Consider the following 18,693-nt stretch of genomic DNA (forward strand, 5'->3'; position numbering starts at 1 on the left):
TCTATTGGACAGCACATTCATCATTATTCTCCTTTTTCTTTCATATTCTCAAGTCAGAAAATCTGTTTTGTCTCTCTCATCTCTTCACCTTCTTTTCCCCAAAAGCTGGATTACCCCTCTCTCTCTAAATACCACTGATATTGTTCATCTTCTTCACTCTCAAAACAACTATGGCTCAAACCAAACAATCAGCGCGCAAAAATGCCTCTCCCTGCACACCACCCTCTTCATCTTCTTCATACGAATCTGTTGAGTGTTCACCCTCTCCACCACCTCGACCAACACCACCACACACCTCCTCCGCCTCTCCTCCTTCTAACACCAGTCAAGAAATCCTCAATCTCATCCCTCTGTCTACTTTTCTTCCATCATTGTATACTCGCCCCACACCAAACTTTGCTCAAGTGCCTCCGCATTTACGCACTCAAAACACTCATCCTCTACGCTCCATGCGAGTTCAATCTGGAATTGGAACTTCAAAACCATTGAACCCTAAACCTCATTATTTCATCATCTCAGATTCTAAGAGTGATGATTCCTCTGATTCATGTTCCCCATCAGCAAAACCACTAACACAACCTGAGCCATCAACAAACACACTAATAAAAACTACGCCATTAGCAACAACACCACCACCACAACATCCATCATCAACTTCAGCACAAGCACCATCAAACACTAAACCTTCCACCCCTTCAAAATCTACTTTATCCTTTGAACTCTCGCAATCAACTCCTCCACATCAAAAACGGAGATCAATCAATGACATTGTTACCCCTCCTACCAAACAAAATGAACCCCTCTCTCAACCCAAACCACAAACTAAAATCATGAAAACAAAAATCACAATGAGCATCGCTCAATACCTTGCTCGCAAAAACCTTCCAAATCCTCAAAGAAGAAAAACTTTTGCCCCCAAACAAAACCTAAAAACCTGTCAGAAACCCACCTCTCCAGAACATTCTCCACAATGTTCCCCACCACAAGAATGTTCTCCTGCTCACTATGTCCCTCCTCCAGAATCCTCTCCTCATCCACAACCTTCCCCACAAACACACACCAAACATTCTCCATCTCCTCAGTCCTCTTCTCCTTCCACATCATCTGCCTCTGAATCGTCTCCTCCCTCTAAGAAACCCAAACAGACTACTCCTCCTCTGATTTCCCCTGAAAAATCTAAACTTTTCAAAGAAAAATGGGCTCAACGCCCAGTTGAGATTGGACGAGTTTTTGTTTTTGACAATCTCGTTGTTGACGACAATGTTGTTCAACATCACACTGATGCTCTTGGATGGACATCCTTCTTAAAAATATCGGAATCTTATTACCCAGATGTTGTTCGTGCATTTTATTGTAATGCCAAGACATTTGCTGACAAATCTCTCATCATTTCTACGATTAAGGGAGTGGAAATCAAACTGACTCCAAATATTCTGGCCTCCATTCTTCAGTTACCAAAAGAAGATCCATCTGTTTTTGGTGACCACTAGTATTCAGCCTTAGGTCTTCGCAAGACTGAAGTTTTATCTGATCTGTTTGAAGAAGATTCCACTCGTTATTTGTCCACATATCTAAAGCCCCTTCCCAAAGTGTTCAATAACATGTGCCAACATACCTTGATTCATCACTGTGGCAGTCATGGGTATGTCTCTGATAATGACGCCTTGCTTATTCATCATCTTCTCAACTGTAAGAGACTGAATTTACTCTATGTAATTCTCCAGCACATGATTTGTGCAGCCACCAAAGACTACATAAAAAATATTGTGCTTTATGGCATGGTCCTGACTAAAGTCTTCAGGTACTTTGGAGTCTCTCTTGCGTTTGAAACATCTATGATAAAATCTCAAAATTTTCCACCAAAAATCACTCTTACATGCGCAAAACCTCATCTGCTCAAATGCCTACTCCTCCATCCTTTCCCACCTCCTTAAAACGTAAACGCTCAGCAGGTAGACGACCTTCTACAAACCCTAGCCCATTCTCAACACAACCTACTAATCCTGAGGAAAACACAACAAAAATCCCAACACCCGAACATTCTTCACCAAATCCAGAACGTTCTCCATCACCTCCAGAACGTTCTCCAGAACATATCCCAACTCCTTCAAAGCTCTTTCCTCAAACATCCACCCTACCATCCTCAGCTATTCCCTCTTATTCTCAAACACTTCTCTCCCATACTCACGACTTTGGTAACTTCCTATCCAATCCTCATTTGTCTACCATGTCTCCACTGTTTGTCTCCCCTCAAAAACCAGCTCTTCCATTTTCGGCATCGGCTAGTTTTTGAACTTTCCAGCCATTGTTGGACCCTCTAACACATCTATTGGTCCCTTACCCTCTGTCTCATCCTCATTTGCCTCTTTTCCATCCATCTCTACTACACCTATTCCATCCAACACTGTTGTTGCAACCACTTCTCAACCCTCTACTCACCTTCACTCCTCTCCTCCCTTAATTGAACCTTCCAACTCTGACATCATGGCTGCTCTTCAGATCATCATGACACAACAAGTTCAGCATGATCAGGAAACTACTCTCTTAAGAGCTTGGCTGTCAGACCATCTTGCTCCCAAATTGGGCATTCCGCCTCCACCTCCTCAACCGATTCCTCCTCCTTCTCAAGCTCCTCATCCGGGAAAATCCTCCTCCTCAGAAGGATCTTCTCCTTCCTTAACTTCTTAGTTGTCGTTACTGCTATCTTTTTGATTGAAAAAGGGGGAGAATTAAGTTAGCTTTTAATCTGAATTAGAAAAGCCTGATTATGTAATTCTGCTCATAGTGATGAATTTTTGTTCTCAATTAAATGAAAAACTAGTTTATTGCATACATTGTTTTAAATTCTGTTAATTTAAATATGCACAAATTGAGGGGGAGCTATTAAAGCTCTTTTAAATACTTTATATTAGAATCAGAATTAAAATCTAAATTAACATGTTTGTCATCATCAAAAAGGGGGAGATTGTTGAGACAAACTCTATATTTAAAGTTTTGATGAAAATAAACAAAGGTTAATTAAGAAAGTTAATTATGATTCAAAAATGTTATGTTAATTTAACATGTTTTTTGAGTGGATTTAATTAAGAACAGAATCAAGCAAAACAGAAAAGACAGCAACAAGATCATTCTGCATCAAAACAGAGAATGATCTCCAGCTTCAAAATTGTCCATCACAGCATATTGATCAAACTTTTTCTATCTCTTTAACAAAGAGTCTGCCCTGGAAATTTATTCATATCTAATAAATACATGGCAAGGAACAAGTAAGATTCAGTCAAGCTCAAGAAGGTTATCAGATCACTAAAATAAAAGAACTCAAAGACAGACAAGCAATCAAGATAGTTTGTAACTCCAAAAAACGAACTGTCAAGAAAGTTCGATCAACCTTGACATATGACAAGACAATTGCAAAGGGCATCCAAAATGATTAAAACGAGAACTCTAGTTTGATTATTGAAGCTCAAGAAAGTTCAAACTGACAGACCCAGAACGTTAATCGTTCTTCGTTTTCTGCACAAATCCAGCAGCAGTGCATCTCTTCTGAAATGGCTTATAATTCTTCTCCAAACTTCTCTAGCTACACTCAAGACTCAAGATTGAGAGTGTACCATCCAAGATCAAGAAAGAAACGTCAAAGGCTTTTTCTAAAAAGGACATAACTGCTTTAAATGCTAAACCAGAAAAGTCAAAAAGTAGTTTTCAAAGAAGGATTATTTTTATTCTGAAATATTGGTTCAGTCAAAATACAGAGTTCCTCCAACAGCTCTTTTGTACCTTCATTCAATGCTTCTACAGCCTATAAATAGAAGGCCAATATTCAGAATCAAGGAAAGAAATTCAAGTGCTGAAACATCCATAAATCAATCACATACATACTTGAAATTCTGCTCATTTGCAAAAACAGAGGCTATCATACATTCTGATATTTCGCAAAAACAGTTGTTGATTTATACTCATACAATAGATTGCGTAATTATCAGTAGATCCTTTGTAAAGAATTAGTTCTCAAACAAGAGTTGAGAAATCTCAGATTTTGTCAAAAAACAATCAAATTGTAAAAACTCAAACTATAAGAGTTTCTTCATAGTTTGTTTAAGATTATATTCTATCAAGGTTAGATAGGTGTTGTTATTGCTTTCTAGGTGGAAAGTAATAGAGATTGAAATAGATCAAGGTTGATCTAGACTAGGTGTTGTAAGATCAAGAAGGTTCTTTGTTTTTAAACACATAGTGGAAAATCTCACAGTGTGAGGACTGGACGTAACCCACGTTGGGTGAACCAGGATAAAATTCTTGAGTGGTATTCTCTATCTTATCTCTTTATTTATCATACTGAGTTGATCAACTAAGATAAAACATAAACTGATTTTCTGTTTTAAGCTAATCAAGGAACGTTCTCTGTTTTACATTAAAAACCAAGAACGTTCTCCGTTTTCTGTTTTCATAACCAAAATCAATCTTGAGTTATTTTCTTAAGTTTTAGCATGAATTTTTTAAAAGGTGCATTTATAATTCAAACTCCCCTTTCTTGTAAATCGACATTGTTACTTCAGTTCCTCCACCCGAGGATGCCTTAGAAGATGCTCCTCTACAGCTTATGGAGGTTGGTGAAGAGCTATATTTAGATGTCAATTTATCTTACCATCAATTCTCTCCAAAAAGCCCTCTTGAAACTCTGACCGTTGAAAATTCTCAAAATTTACAAGAACCGTTCATGATGCCTCCATTGGGTCCCTCACATCCCACTCATGTAAGTTTGGATATTGCTCATCCTCCAAAAACTGCACCCTTTACAACTGCTCCAATCATTGAAGAACCTTCCCAACCTCTGCCAGAACTGGTCACTTTAGCTCCTTTGGCTCCTTTTTTGCCACAACCAGTGATCACTCGTCCAAAGACAAGGTTGGAAGCTCGCACAACAAGAGTACGAGTGTGAATGATCAACCAAAAGACTCGAACCCCAACAAGAGGACGAAAGGAAGGCAGAACCAAAAGCAGTTGAGGCTACTCAAGACAATAAGGAAGGATCAAAAGAAATTGCTTGTCTGTTTAACTAACTTCCAAAACACCATAACTCAATTTGGCCTCATTCTTGAAGGGGTCACCAAACATTTGGTTCCTACAGTTTCCCCTTGAGACCATCCTCTTAAGCTACCAGCCCATCCTTCTTCTATTGTTCGTTACCCATCAACATCATCCTCGTCTGATGATTCATCCTCTTTCGAGTGACATTGAGGCTCTTTTATTTCTTTTTGTTGCTGACTTAATTTAGGGGGAGTAAGATTATGAAAAATATTTTGTGATATGGTTTGTATGTTTTGCCTTATGAGGGTTATTGTTTTATTAATGATTTGTAATAAGTTTAATTTTGGAACAATTCTGTTTTAGTTCAATGAAAGTTTATTGGTTTAATTGCAGTTTTGGTCCCCCTATTTTAGTTGATTCCCAAAAGTAGTCCCCCCATTTTGTTTCTCCCCAGTTTTGGTCCCTCAAACAGAATTTTGGTACAAAACTTGATGAAATTTCATTTTTTTTTTGCATATATTTAAGTCACATCATGCCTCAAAATCTCATTTGCAACAATTGTACCTGGAATCTATGATTATAAATGGTGTAGTACGACTTTAAAAAATGAAATTTCATTAAGTTTTTTACCAAAATTCTGTTTGGGGGACCAGAACTGGGGAGAAACAAAATGGGGGGACTACTTTCGCGATTTAGCTAAAATAGGGGACCAAAACTGCAATTAAGTCAAGTTTATTTTACTTCAAAAGTTGCATAATGTCAAAAATGCATCTATTCAAATGTTAAAAGTGAAAAATTTTCAAAAAATATTACTTGTATGATTGAGGGGGAGTTTAGTTATTTCTTCATTACATGTTACAAAAATCATAATCTAAATAATTTTGTCATCATCAAAAAGGGGGAGATTGTTGAGACAAAATCTCTCTCTAATGGTTTTAATGATAACAAAATTATTTAAAAGATTATGATTGTGGTTAATGATTAATTTGTGCTTTTGAGTGAATTCATATTAGAAAACAGGTTACTCATCATTAAGATAAAAAGGAGAAAAATCTAACTGGAGGATAGACATACAAGAAGATAAACCCTTAAGAGGATGAACCTTCAAAGTTGCAAAATATTTATCATCACTAAAACAATGATTTTTAGTCATAAAGAGATGATAAATCAATATTAAAAAATGAATAAATAAAGCAATTTAAACAAAGAGGTCAGAGGCTAGATTTTACATGTACGAGGATGGACTATACGAGGTTAGACTAAAAGAGGATGGATCTATAGTCCATATCATCCTCAAATGTTTTAAATGACCCAACACATCATTCTCAGATGTTGAAAACGACCCAAATCATCAACATACAAAATGGTTGTTGCTAACAAAAAAAAAAATAGTCTTACATGTCTTGAATAATGAAAAAAGAAAAAGACAACTCATGTCCAAGTTCCTAGTGTAAAATACTTATGTTTTTTTTTATGACAAAAACCAAGGAAAGTGATCAAGTTGCAAGCTCAAAAAGAAGTCAAACAATCAAAGTCAACTATGGTCAAATATGCTAGAAGTCTTATGATGTAAAGGTACATGATGCAATTCTTATATTTCAAATGCATATGAGAACCTTTCATTTTAGCATATGCATCAAAAGAGTTTTCAAATTGTCCAAATGCATTAACAATGTTTGAAAATCAAGTTTTTAACAAAAAGCAATGTCGTATTCGAATACAGATGCTAAGTCAGTAGCAATAGCTTCGCATTTGTATTCGACTACGACCTGCTGTAGTCGAATACAAACAGCAAGTCACTGGCAAAAATAACAAATCTGTATTCGACTACATGATTGTGTATTCGAATACAATGTGCAAATTTTGAATAAAATTGAATGTTACAAAGAGGTGTATTCAAATACATACATCCTGTATTCGAATACAACTGGAAACAATGCAATTTTTCAGATCCGAAATGGTTCTAGATCATTGCATTTGTTCATCAAACCTCTAGGAACGAATGTCACTGATCTGAAGTGATGTCTAAGGAGTATAAATACTTCATAGCTTCAGAATTAGTGAATTAATCTTTTCACAATCAAAACATCAATCTTAGAACAACTTTGAACAAACTTTCTGAAATGTTTTGATTTATTCAAAGTCTTACTTTCATATTTCAAGTACAAATTTTACATTGTCATATCATTGAGAAAGATTCTCTATTGTACTTGAAATTATATCAGATTACTATCATTATACCAAAAAGCATAAACTGTTATATCTTATTGATCTAAGTCAAAATCAATATTGCTAAACCATTCAAGTGTTGTAAATTGAGGAAAGTGGTGTACTTTCTTCAAGTGTTGTAAATTGAGGAAAGTGGTGTACTTTCTTCAAAGTGTTGTAAATTGAAGAAAATTGTGTTCTTTCTTCAAGTTTTGTAAACTGAGATAGTGGTGTGCTATCTTAGGGTGATTGTTAGAAGTTTGTAACAAAGGTCCTAGGGTGGGACTTATACTTATTCTAACAATAGTGGAAAATCTCTTGTGGTGTGCAAGAGGAACCAGGATAATATCATTGTGTTCTTTATTTTTCTGTCATTTATCTTTTCCATACACTATCTTAAATCAGAAAAATCAAACACTAAATCTCTAAAAACAAGAAAATTTCTAAACACCTAATTCACCCCCTCTTAGGTGCACCTATGTTCTTACACCTAAGAGGTTTGAACCTCTTTTATGAGGATGGACTGAACCAGTCCAAGGACAGCTAGATGGAAATTTTGTAATTATGATAAATGACCTTGAACTTTTTGATTAAAGTCCCAAACGATCATAAAGTGTTTAACACATGGAAAGAACATCAGAAGATCTCTATAAAAGGAAGGGAGCTCTTCATTATCAACACACAACAACATTGCACAAAAAAGAGCAAGATTCTTAAAGCTATGAAGATCAATTTCCATCCTCTCTTTATACTTTCTATAGTCTTACACTAGATCTTTGAAATATCTTTTTAGAAAGTGTCAAGTAAAGATAAAAATCATACTCATATCACTTTGTAATTTCCAAGTTAGTTACACTTGGAAATAGTTGAAACTTGTAAGAAACAAGGATGTAAGCTTGGTAAGGCTAAAGAATACAAAACGTTTAACCAACCTCTATGAGAGGTTAATCATTTTGCTCATTAGTAAAAACTCACAAGTGTGTGAGGACTGGACGTAGCCTTCATTGGGAAAACCAATATAAAAGTTGTGTGTGTCATCCTCTATAATTTCTTCTTCATTTATTCAGCTCAAATTTAAAGGCTTAAATTTTTATCCTCTGATTCTCATCCTCTTAGAGAGGATAGTAATTCAAAACACGTGAGAAATTTTTTAAACAATATCCCTATTCAACCCCCTTTTAGAGATATTTTAGCTGCAACATTTGCAAAATAAGATACGTCGTATTTTTAGAACAAACATAGGTAAGTGAAAGAAGAAACCACCAATTATTTCATTCACTAATGAGATAATGGGATTATGAAAGATCAATAAATGGACATCCACTAACACGTAGTATTCATAACACTCCCTGTTAGATGCTCATCAGGATATGTCTTATTAAACCCTTAATAGAAAAAATCAAAATTGAAAAATTTTCTAGTGAAAGAAAAAGAGTACAATGTCACTTTATGAGAATTGAAAAATGAATTTATTTCTCACCCTCAACCTGACAATCATCTTTGAGACATTGAAGACCAATTTGTTGTATCAATTTCTCAAATATTCTACTTGGAAGTCCCTTTCTGAAAAGGTTAGCAAGATTATCACATGAACGACTTTATGGAATGCTTATATTATCACTCTTCTTTAGATCATAAGCAAAAAATAATTTTTGAGAAATATGTTTTGTTCAATATCTTTTAATGCATCCTTTTTTCAACCGAGCATTGCATGCAATATTATCTTCATACATAGTTGTTACATTCATTATTCTAGAAGACAAACGAATCAGAAACCTCAATCAAACATATTATTGACTTCCCTCTTGTAGCTCTAAAATTTCTACATGATTTAATGATATTGTTATGGTTTGTTTCACATATCTCAACCACATGGTTGCACCATCACATGTAAACAAGTAACTTGTTTATGATCTATCAGTATGAGGATATGACAAATAACTTTCCACATGCATTACCAGTCAATTCAAGTTTGGGTACTTAGGAATAAAAAAACCCATATCCATTGTATGGACGATAATACTTACCCCCTAGGTACCGGGTTCGATTCCCACGAAAGGCAAACAACTCATTACTTCCTACAGAAAGGAAGGGGGAGAGCAAAAGTGTCATGATTAACAGTGCCAAAAACGGTAACGGTGAGACTGTTATATATACATTCTATAAAATTGATCGACTCCCTTCCAATTTTTGTTGGTGATGGTCGAATTATCAATTTCCCTTGAGAGCAAGAAGTGCATGAGAAATTACTCGACTAAAGAATCTCATGGGTCTTCAATTAATGACCAAATGAATTTTCAATTATTTTTTGAATGGCCCAACCGGTCATGCCAAACAACAAACATATTATTATTTATAAACTTCTGGTTTATAATTACATGCGATTCAATTGTACTTAGTGTAGTACAAACCAGAAGAAAAACTAGCTAGCTTTTTTAATGGACATGTTTTATCCAAATCACATTTTGTGATACAAACGTATTCAATACTTTCTTAATTTATTTTCTCAATATGGTATCTATTTAGGCGGATATCTTTGAAACTTAATAAATTTCTGTGAGATTTAGAGAAATATAATGCATTCTCAATATGTAAGTTATTTCCTCCACATAATATTAACTCTTCCAGAACCTCCAATTATCTTTGTAGTGCCAAATATGGTACTAACATCATAGTTTCACTTCACTAAATAAGAGAAATATTTATGTCTTTGAGAATTGTATGAGAAGTTGCACTATCAGCGAGACATATATCTCCATTATTGGTGGTAGTCACTATAAGAAAATATTCAATTTGTGGCTAACTTAAAAAAGATTTTGTGGTCGAAAAAAAATCTCACAAATTACTGACCGAAAAAGCTCTCACAAATACTAACATTCAAATTGATTGTTATTTGTGTCTGAAAAATCCTCACAAATCAAAAATACTTTTTTTGGCTGATTATAATATTTGTCGGGACAAAAACGGTTACAAAATTAGGGAAAAGTTATTTGAATTTGTGGCAGCCAATACCCTCACAACAGACTTGATTGATTAAAAACATCAGCAAGATTTTGTGGCAGTATATACCCTCACACAATCAAAATGTTGGAGCATTGTGAGGGCTTAGGCCGCCACTAAATCAGTCCGTTGGAGCATTGTGAGAGCTTAGACCGCCACAAAATCAACCTGTTGGAGCATTGTGAGGGTATTGGCTGCCACAAAGTTAACATTTTCTGATTGTTTAGCCCGCCACAAAAGCAATAATATCATTGATATTTTGTGGCTGCTTTGGCCGCCACAAATGCCATTGTTTCTCTCTACATATATCACTCTTCCTCTCATTTATGCCTTCTCTCTAAATTTTATTTCTACCTTTCTCCCTACAAATATTTTTCTATCTTGTCTCTACCTTCTTTCTATTTTTATTTTTGGTTTGTATGAATATATTATACATTATTATTTAATTATGGTGTGTTTTATTTTTGGTTTGTATGATATAATTTATTAATTTTGAAATGTTTTTTTTGATTGGTTTGTATGATATAATTTATTAATTTTGAAATGTTTTATTTTGATTGGTAGTAATAATTTAATTAATATTAAAATTAATTTTTATTTTTAGATATTTAATTTAATTTAATTTAATTTAATTTTTGAATTTTTAAATTATATAAATATTAATTATATATATATATAATATTAATTTTGAATTTCATAATTTTTTTTTAATAAAGCTACCCATTTATGGCGGCCTAAGTCCTCACAAACTGTGTTTTTATTTATTTATTAGTTTCATCTTTTGTGGTGGCCTTGACCCATACAAATTGATTTTTTTAATCAACTTTATCCTTTATGGCGATCTAAACCCTCACAAAATTGTGTCGAACTTTTCTGTACTAGCTTTTGTTGCTGTTTTGGCTGCCACAAAATTTTGTGGCTTGGTTATTTATGGCTGCCTTAACCCACCACAAATGTGTCTATTGTGATTGTTTTCCTTCCTTTGTGAAGGCTTTTCGCCGCCACAAAATCACTATTTTCTTGTAGTGAGTGCTTCCTTTGTGAAGGCTTTTCGCCGCCACAAAATCACTATTTTCTTGTAGTGAGTGTCAACACTCCTTCTCAAGTTGTTGGAGTTTTATGCTGATAACGTATTACAAATAAAACAAACGAGAGCAAGATAAGAATAAAGGAAATTAGAACTTTAGTATTATTCTCATCTCAAGTGTCTATTTGTAAAGAAAGATAAATCCTATTTAAAAGACAAACATACGTAAGTGAAAGAACCACATTAAAGACTATAAATCATTTACTCATGAGAATTATGGGAATACGGAATATCAAGAAACGAACATCCACTTAACATTTTTAAGAGGCCTTTATATATTTTTTTAGTGAAAAACAATAGGCTTTATTCTCAATCATTATGAGATACTTCAAACGGTACAATTCACTGATCATAAATAGGTGCATCATTTCAGGATCATAAATAGATGCATCATTTTAAGATTTTGATTGAGCACAGTCAGAACAAATATCAATTAATGATTATTTATAAAATTGAGAATCAAAAGTCACGTTAGGCTTAGTAAATAATTAATTATCTTATCTTCTATTTAGAAATCTCTGCTTTATAGTTTGTTTTAACTTTTAAGTGACGATTAATTGAAAAGAAAATTTAAGTGTGATCAATTTGGATCAGTTAGCCTCCTATGAGAATAACATTGTTGAATTTAAATATAATGTAAATTTTATCAAGTCTATAACTCATATATTCAAATAAACTCATATTTTCATCTCCAACAACATCAAATTCATCAAATCAAAAATAAAAATATGAGTTTAGTTAAAGATTTAAGTTATGAATTTGATAAAATTTGCATTAATTATATTGAAGATGATAATTAATTTTATGGATTTTGTTTGAAAATTTTCAAAAAAAATTGTAAGAAAAAGGATAACATTGTTGATATTTTAAAACATAAAAGATCAAATAAACACTTAAAGTTAAAATAAATGGCCAAATCGAAAAGAAAAAAATAAATAACTAAAATATTAACTGAAATTAAGTTAATGGACAACGAGTGCCATTTAATCTTAAATTTGTCTTTTTTTTTTTTTGCAACAATCAATAGATTGGTTTTATGAGTTTCACCGATGGAATGTTCTCACGTCTCCCTAGACATATCATAACAAGTAAATGGAGTTCGAATCTCCTCTAAGAGAGGAACCTATATTTTTTGTCAAACACAGCTTAAATAGATTACTTCATAGTGGAGAGAACTTATGAACAAAAATACATATTAATTGTTTGTATTTATTTTTTTTATTCAACTATATACTTTTACTTATCATCTATTTTGGTATAACATTTATTTATTAGTTTTATATTATAACTTTTTTAACTTTTATTTTAAGATAGAAAACTTTTTGGATCATTTCTTAATTTGTTCGTGTAATGCTTGCGAATAATGAACTATATAAATCAAATTTATAATAGTGTGATGCACGAGTCATTATAGTAGTTATAAATAAAACCAATGTTTTTATAGATATGATTAATGGTGATAGTGTTAATTTTAAACCAATTGGTTATAAATTTTTTTACAACTTATATGTTGTTAATTAAGTTCACAAATTTATTTAAAAAAAAAATCAAATTTTTACATAATTTTACGGTCATTTTATATCTAATTCTTTTATGACAATTCCAATCACAAGAGATAAAAAAAAAAAAAAAAGATATAATAATAATTTAAATATTTCTTTTTTAATGAACTTGTTTTGAATATATATATTATTTCAAATAGCCTTCAAATATTTAATATGTATCTACTATACTGATAACATCACATTAAAATATATAAAGTTTAAGCAAAATTGTAGAGACAAATTTTTTAAATATTTAATTTCTACAGTGAAAAAATAGTCTCATAGTGATTTTAAATTTTATCACTGAGAATTGGTATTTTATATAATATTTAAATACCATAAAGAAATGTAATTGCAATGAATGAAAGTATGCTACAATTTATTTAATTTGATTGAAAATCACTATAATAAACACATAAGTTTTAACACCGACCTCAAATTCAACAAATTAAAAATAGGTTTATTTTTTATTTCAATAGGTATAGTATAACTTTTTTTATTTCTATACATATAAAGTTTAAGCAAAATTGTAGAGACAAATTTTTTTAAATATTTAATTTCTACAGTGATAAAATAGTCTCAGTGATTTTAAATTTTATCACTGAGAATTGGTATTTTATATAATATTTAAATACCATAAAGAAATGTAATTGCAATGAATGAAAGTATGCTACCATTTATTTAATTTGATTGAAAATCACTATAATAAACACATAAGTTTGAACACCGACCTCAAATTCAACAAATTAAAAATAGGTTTATTTTTTATTTCAATAGGTATAGTATAACTTTTTTTATTTCTATACATATAAAGTTTAAGCAAAATTGTAGAGACAAATTTTTTCAAATATTTAATTTCTACAGTGATAAAATAGTCTCAGTGATTTTAAATTTTATCACTGAGAATTGGTATTTTATATAATATTTAAATACCATAAAGAAATGTAATTGCAATGAATGAAAGTATGCTACCATTTATTTAATTTGATTGAAAATCACTATAATAAACACATAAGTTTGAACACCGACCTCAAATTCAACGAATTAAAAATAGGTTTATTTTTATTTTAATAGGTATAGTATAACTTTTTATTTTATTTCTATACATATTATTATTATTATTATTATTATTATTATTATTATTATTTTGACATAATTGGTATAAATATTATTTTTTAGTTAAAAAGTATAATATTAATTTTTTAGTTAAAAGGTGTAATATTATTATACCTTGTAAAATGGTATTTGTGCTAAAAAGTTTATTTATGGAACTCTTATAAGAAAATAATTATAATTGATTTTCACCAATTTATTAATATAATTGATTTTAAAATATTATACAATAGCGCTTGTATTTAATAAGCGCTATAAAAAGCACACTATAAGATGACATTTTTGACGTAGAATTACATATATTTACATAATAATAAAGCAACTTAAATTACTTACTTTAATTGTTTTTGACTTTTGATTTTACTTTAAGGAATGATGATGAATTACGTATCCGTAGTTTAGAATTTCTTCATTTCTTATGAACGTGTCTATGTACATTCTCAATTCTATGCAATTCCAACAATACTATAACTCAAAAATATTCTTATAAAAAGCCATCAATGATATCATATTTTCACATCCAACATTATCATGACAACAACAATGTACACACGCTCCTTTCTTAACCTTTTTTTATTTTCCCTTTGTTTCATTGTTTCTCTTTCTCATGCATTAAACAATGGTTTTAGTGTTGAACTCATCCACCACGACTCTGTAAAATCACCCTTCTACCAACCTACACAAACCAAATATCAACGTGTTGTCAATGCCGCACGTCAATCCATCAGCCGTGTTAACCATTTCTACAAAGATTCAGTCACTAATATTCCTGAATCGACTGTAATCCCTGACAGAGGCGGGTATCTCATGACTTATTCAGTTGGTACCCCACCATTTAAGTTATATGGTGTTGCTGATACGGGCAGTGATATTGTTTGGCTTCAATGTCAGCCTTGTAAAGAATGTTTCAACCAAACTACTCCTATATTTGATCCTTCAAATTCATCAAGTTACAAAAACATTCCTTGTGAGTCTCAAACATGTAATAGTCTGAGAGATAGTTCTTGTTCTAATCAAGATTCTTGCCAATATTCCATTAAGTATGGCGATCAATCTCATTCAAGAGGAGATCTTAGTGTCGAGACTCTTACATTAGCTTCCACCAATGGTCGTTCTATTTCGTTTCCTAAAACTGTAATAGGATGTGGAAACGACAATGTGGGGACATTTCGTGGTAAAACTTCTGGTATAGTCGGCCTTGGAGGTGGATCTGTGTCTCTTATAAAACAATTGGGATCAACAATTGGTGGAAAGTTCTCTTACTGTTTGGTGCCATTGTTGGTTGAGTCAAAAGGGTCAAGCACACTCCATTTTGGAGATGCAGCTGTGGTTTCAGGACAAGGTGTTGTGTCAACTCCTTTATTGAAAAAATATCCACAACCATTTTACTATTTGACATTAGAAGCATTTACAGTAGGAAACAAAAGAATAGAATTCGTTGGAGATTCAACTGGTGATGATGAGGGTAACATCATTATTGATTCAGGTACTACATTGACGCTTTTACCAAGCGAGGATTATACTAATTTGGAATCAGCTGTTGCAGAATTGGTTGACCTAGAGCGTGTTGAAGATCCAAATAATATATTTAGCCTTTGCTACAGTGTCACATCAGATGCATATGATTTTCCTATAATCACAGCAAATTTCAAAGGTGCAGATGTTAAATTGCATTCTATTAGTACCTTTATTCCAATTGCACGTGGGACAGTTTGTTTGGGTTTTGTCCCATCTCAAATTGGTTCAATCTTTGGAAACTTGGCTCAGCAAAATTTGTTGGTTGGTTATGACCTCATTAAAAAGGTTGTATCATTTAAGCCTATTGATTGTACCAGGTTGGGTTAAATTTACCAATTAGCTTTTTATTCACAATAAATTGGTTGTACCACTTTATTACTATTTCCTTAATTGTCAAAAAATAAATTGGCTAGAATGTTATTAAAATTTAGATAGGTTTCATGTTACTTGAGGAAGTTGAACTAAAAAGCTAAATAAAGGAGTCAACGCGTTTTATGTAACACCCTAAATTTTATAATAATTAATGAAATATTATTTTAAATAATTAATTTTGGTGTTAAAATTATTTTAGAATACATGTTGATAAATTTCATGATTAGTTTTGGTTATATGAGTGCTTTAGATGATGTGCTACTTTTATACATATTAGACTAGATGAGTAATCTAAATAACCAATATATATTTTATATATTTTTCAAAATAATATTTTATTATAATATTTTAAAGAATAATAATTTTGGCGATTTTACGTGTATATGCACTTAAGCAATATATATGATATTTTACAATGCGTTTGATTGATGTTAAGTGTGCACGTAGTCATATTTCAAATATTTATAACTATTTTCTAATTTTAGTTATTTATTTTATAAATAATTATCTTGAGATAGTAGTAATATTGTATTTGATTTTCTTGATTTTCATATACTTGTTATGGCATTGTGATTTTATATTTATTTATTTTAAATTAATAATTAATATAAAGTGTTGATGTTATATTTATTTATTTTATAAATTCAAATATTTTCTAACGATGGTAGTAATTTAAGTAAGTATTTGGAAAAATAAGTATAATTATAGCGATTAATTTGAATATGAGAGTTTTGGTTATTAATGTATTTTAAAAGATTAATTATTTTATTTTATAAATTATTAGTTTTGAAATGTTAATAATGTTTTATTAATGAAATTGTGTTTTAAAAAAATAAAATAAAAATAGTAATATTAAAACATAAAAGGAGACTAATGGGTTTGACTCATGTGTAAATGAAGTAAATTGTTAATAAAATAAAAGAATAAGGAATGAGTTTACAGTCGGCCGCCATAAAACCAAGAGGAAATCAACAACAAGTCTATCGTTTGACACCCGTGATCGATAACTGTCTCAGAAAACTTTATTCGTTTTCGTCTAAATTTGAGTATGTTGTTTCATTCATTTAACTAATCAATTAAACATAATTTTTCAGATTTTTAACAACCCTGATTTCTCTCTAAAATACTCGACCTCTCCGTTTACAGAATTCGTTATTTTGCACCGTTCTTATTCACCGTAAGTTTGATTTGAGGGAAACCAACGCCAAAACGATCGTGTGGAAAATAGCTATATTACCCACTATTTGGTTTTCTGATTTATGGTAAGATTCCTTGATCGAATTTCGAAATTAATTTTAGAGTGTCTTCTCATAATTTTTATTTTTAATGTTTACCCATAAATTGTCGAGATCAATTGAAGGACAAAGAGTCAATGAACAAAAACTGTTTGCTCGTGAAATTGTATTCGTGAGTATAATATATTATGAGATGAACGGGAAAACCGTATTTTCCAACGATTCATTCGGGGCTCGCTACGTACGATATTAGCCATTTGAGTGATAAATTGGTTAGTGTGAAAATATGGAAATTGTGAGATTAAAATATGGAATAGAAATATTTATAAGGTGTTGATTTATTTTACTTCGTTAAATATGTGATATTTGATTTATTTTTGTTAAATGTGTGGTACGTAATATTAGTGTGATATTTGATTTAATTTCGTTCAATGTGTGGCATTTGATATTATTGTTATATTTGATTTAATTTTGTTAAATGTGTGACATTTGGTATTATTGTGATATTTGGTGTTTAATATTATTGTGATATGGAATGTCAAATAAATTTAGATGGATTTATGTGATGTGATAATAAAAGGTGAATTCATTTTGATACGTATATGTTATTATGGTGATGTATAATTAATTAGAACGACGTTATAAATTTGTGATAATTCAATATAATGATGTATGATTGATGATAGTGATGCTATAAAATTGTGACGAGTTTATGTGATGAGATATGATTAATGATAGTGATGTTATGAATTTGTGATGTGAATATTGAAGTAACTCCATAGTTGGAGAAATAGTGGTGATTCCAATATGTGTTTAAGATATCGGTCTTAATGGAGTATCATATGTCAACGAGGAGAGAAAATATATATGGAGAATTTGTGAAGTGGAGATTATTTTATCATCATATAGGTAGGGTCTGACAAGCTTAGTGATTCCGGGGAAGTACAACTAAATGAGCCTGATCATGGCGGTCTGCTGTTGAGCCTTAAGGAAAGATTATTAGACCTTGGAGGTATTCGGGTGGGGAATTTCTAGGTAACTTGGAGGTAGCACTCCAAATATCGGGAGCTATCTTGCAACATGCGTTTACCTTGACTGTTGCGTATATGTGTCTCAGATTGAGTTGATGGAATCTATGAGGACAGGGCCAATTTGAATTGACCGTCCACCGGGACAATGACATAGTATCAAGCTTCCTAATTAAGTACTTCAGAGTTAGAATGGTACCACAATATGAAGTAGAGTTTAAGCTCATTGTAACATTGCATTTTCTTGTGATTGTTTTGTTGTGATTAATGTGTATCGCCTGTGATTATAATTTCTCTTAGATGATTTGATGTTATAATGAAATGTACTGATTTTCCTTGAGTGATTTTGACTTTTAACGTTATATTTTTCTTAAGCAGTGTTTGTGTAATGATACGGTTCTATATTGATTTTTTGCGTGTTCTTCTTACTTCTATTATACTATCAACATAGTTTTGAATCTTGTAAGACCCTTAATATTTTAAATCCTAATTTATGTAATTTTGGTGTACTTTGTATTGAATTGCTGAGGCATTTAGCCAATTTTATTTTATTTTGTGGA

General features: G+C 31.6%; 1 protein-coding gene across 1 annotated transcript; it reads left to right on the forward strand.

Annotated features, from left to right (window-relative positions):
- The first annotated feature begins 14,523 nt into the window (after positions 1-14,523).
- Positions 14,524-15,830, forward strand: LOC101508612 (aspartic proteinase CDR1). The gene has a single exon (XM_004510957.3). The coding sequence runs from the start codon at positions 14,524-14,526 to the stop codon at positions 15,823-15,825; it is 1,302 nt and encodes a 433-aa protein (XP_004511014.1). The 3' UTR covers positions 15,826-15,830.
- Positions 15,831-18,693: the final 2,863 nt, after the last annotated feature.

This window comes from Cicer arietinum, chromosome 7 (assembly GCF_000331145.2).
Source record: "Cicer arietinum cultivar CDC Frontier isolate Library 1 chromosome 7, Cicar.CDCFrontier_v2.0, whole genome shotgun sequence".
Taxonomy (NCBI): Eukaryota; Viridiplantae; Streptophyta; class Magnoliopsida; order Fabales; family Fabaceae; genus Cicer; species Cicer arietinum.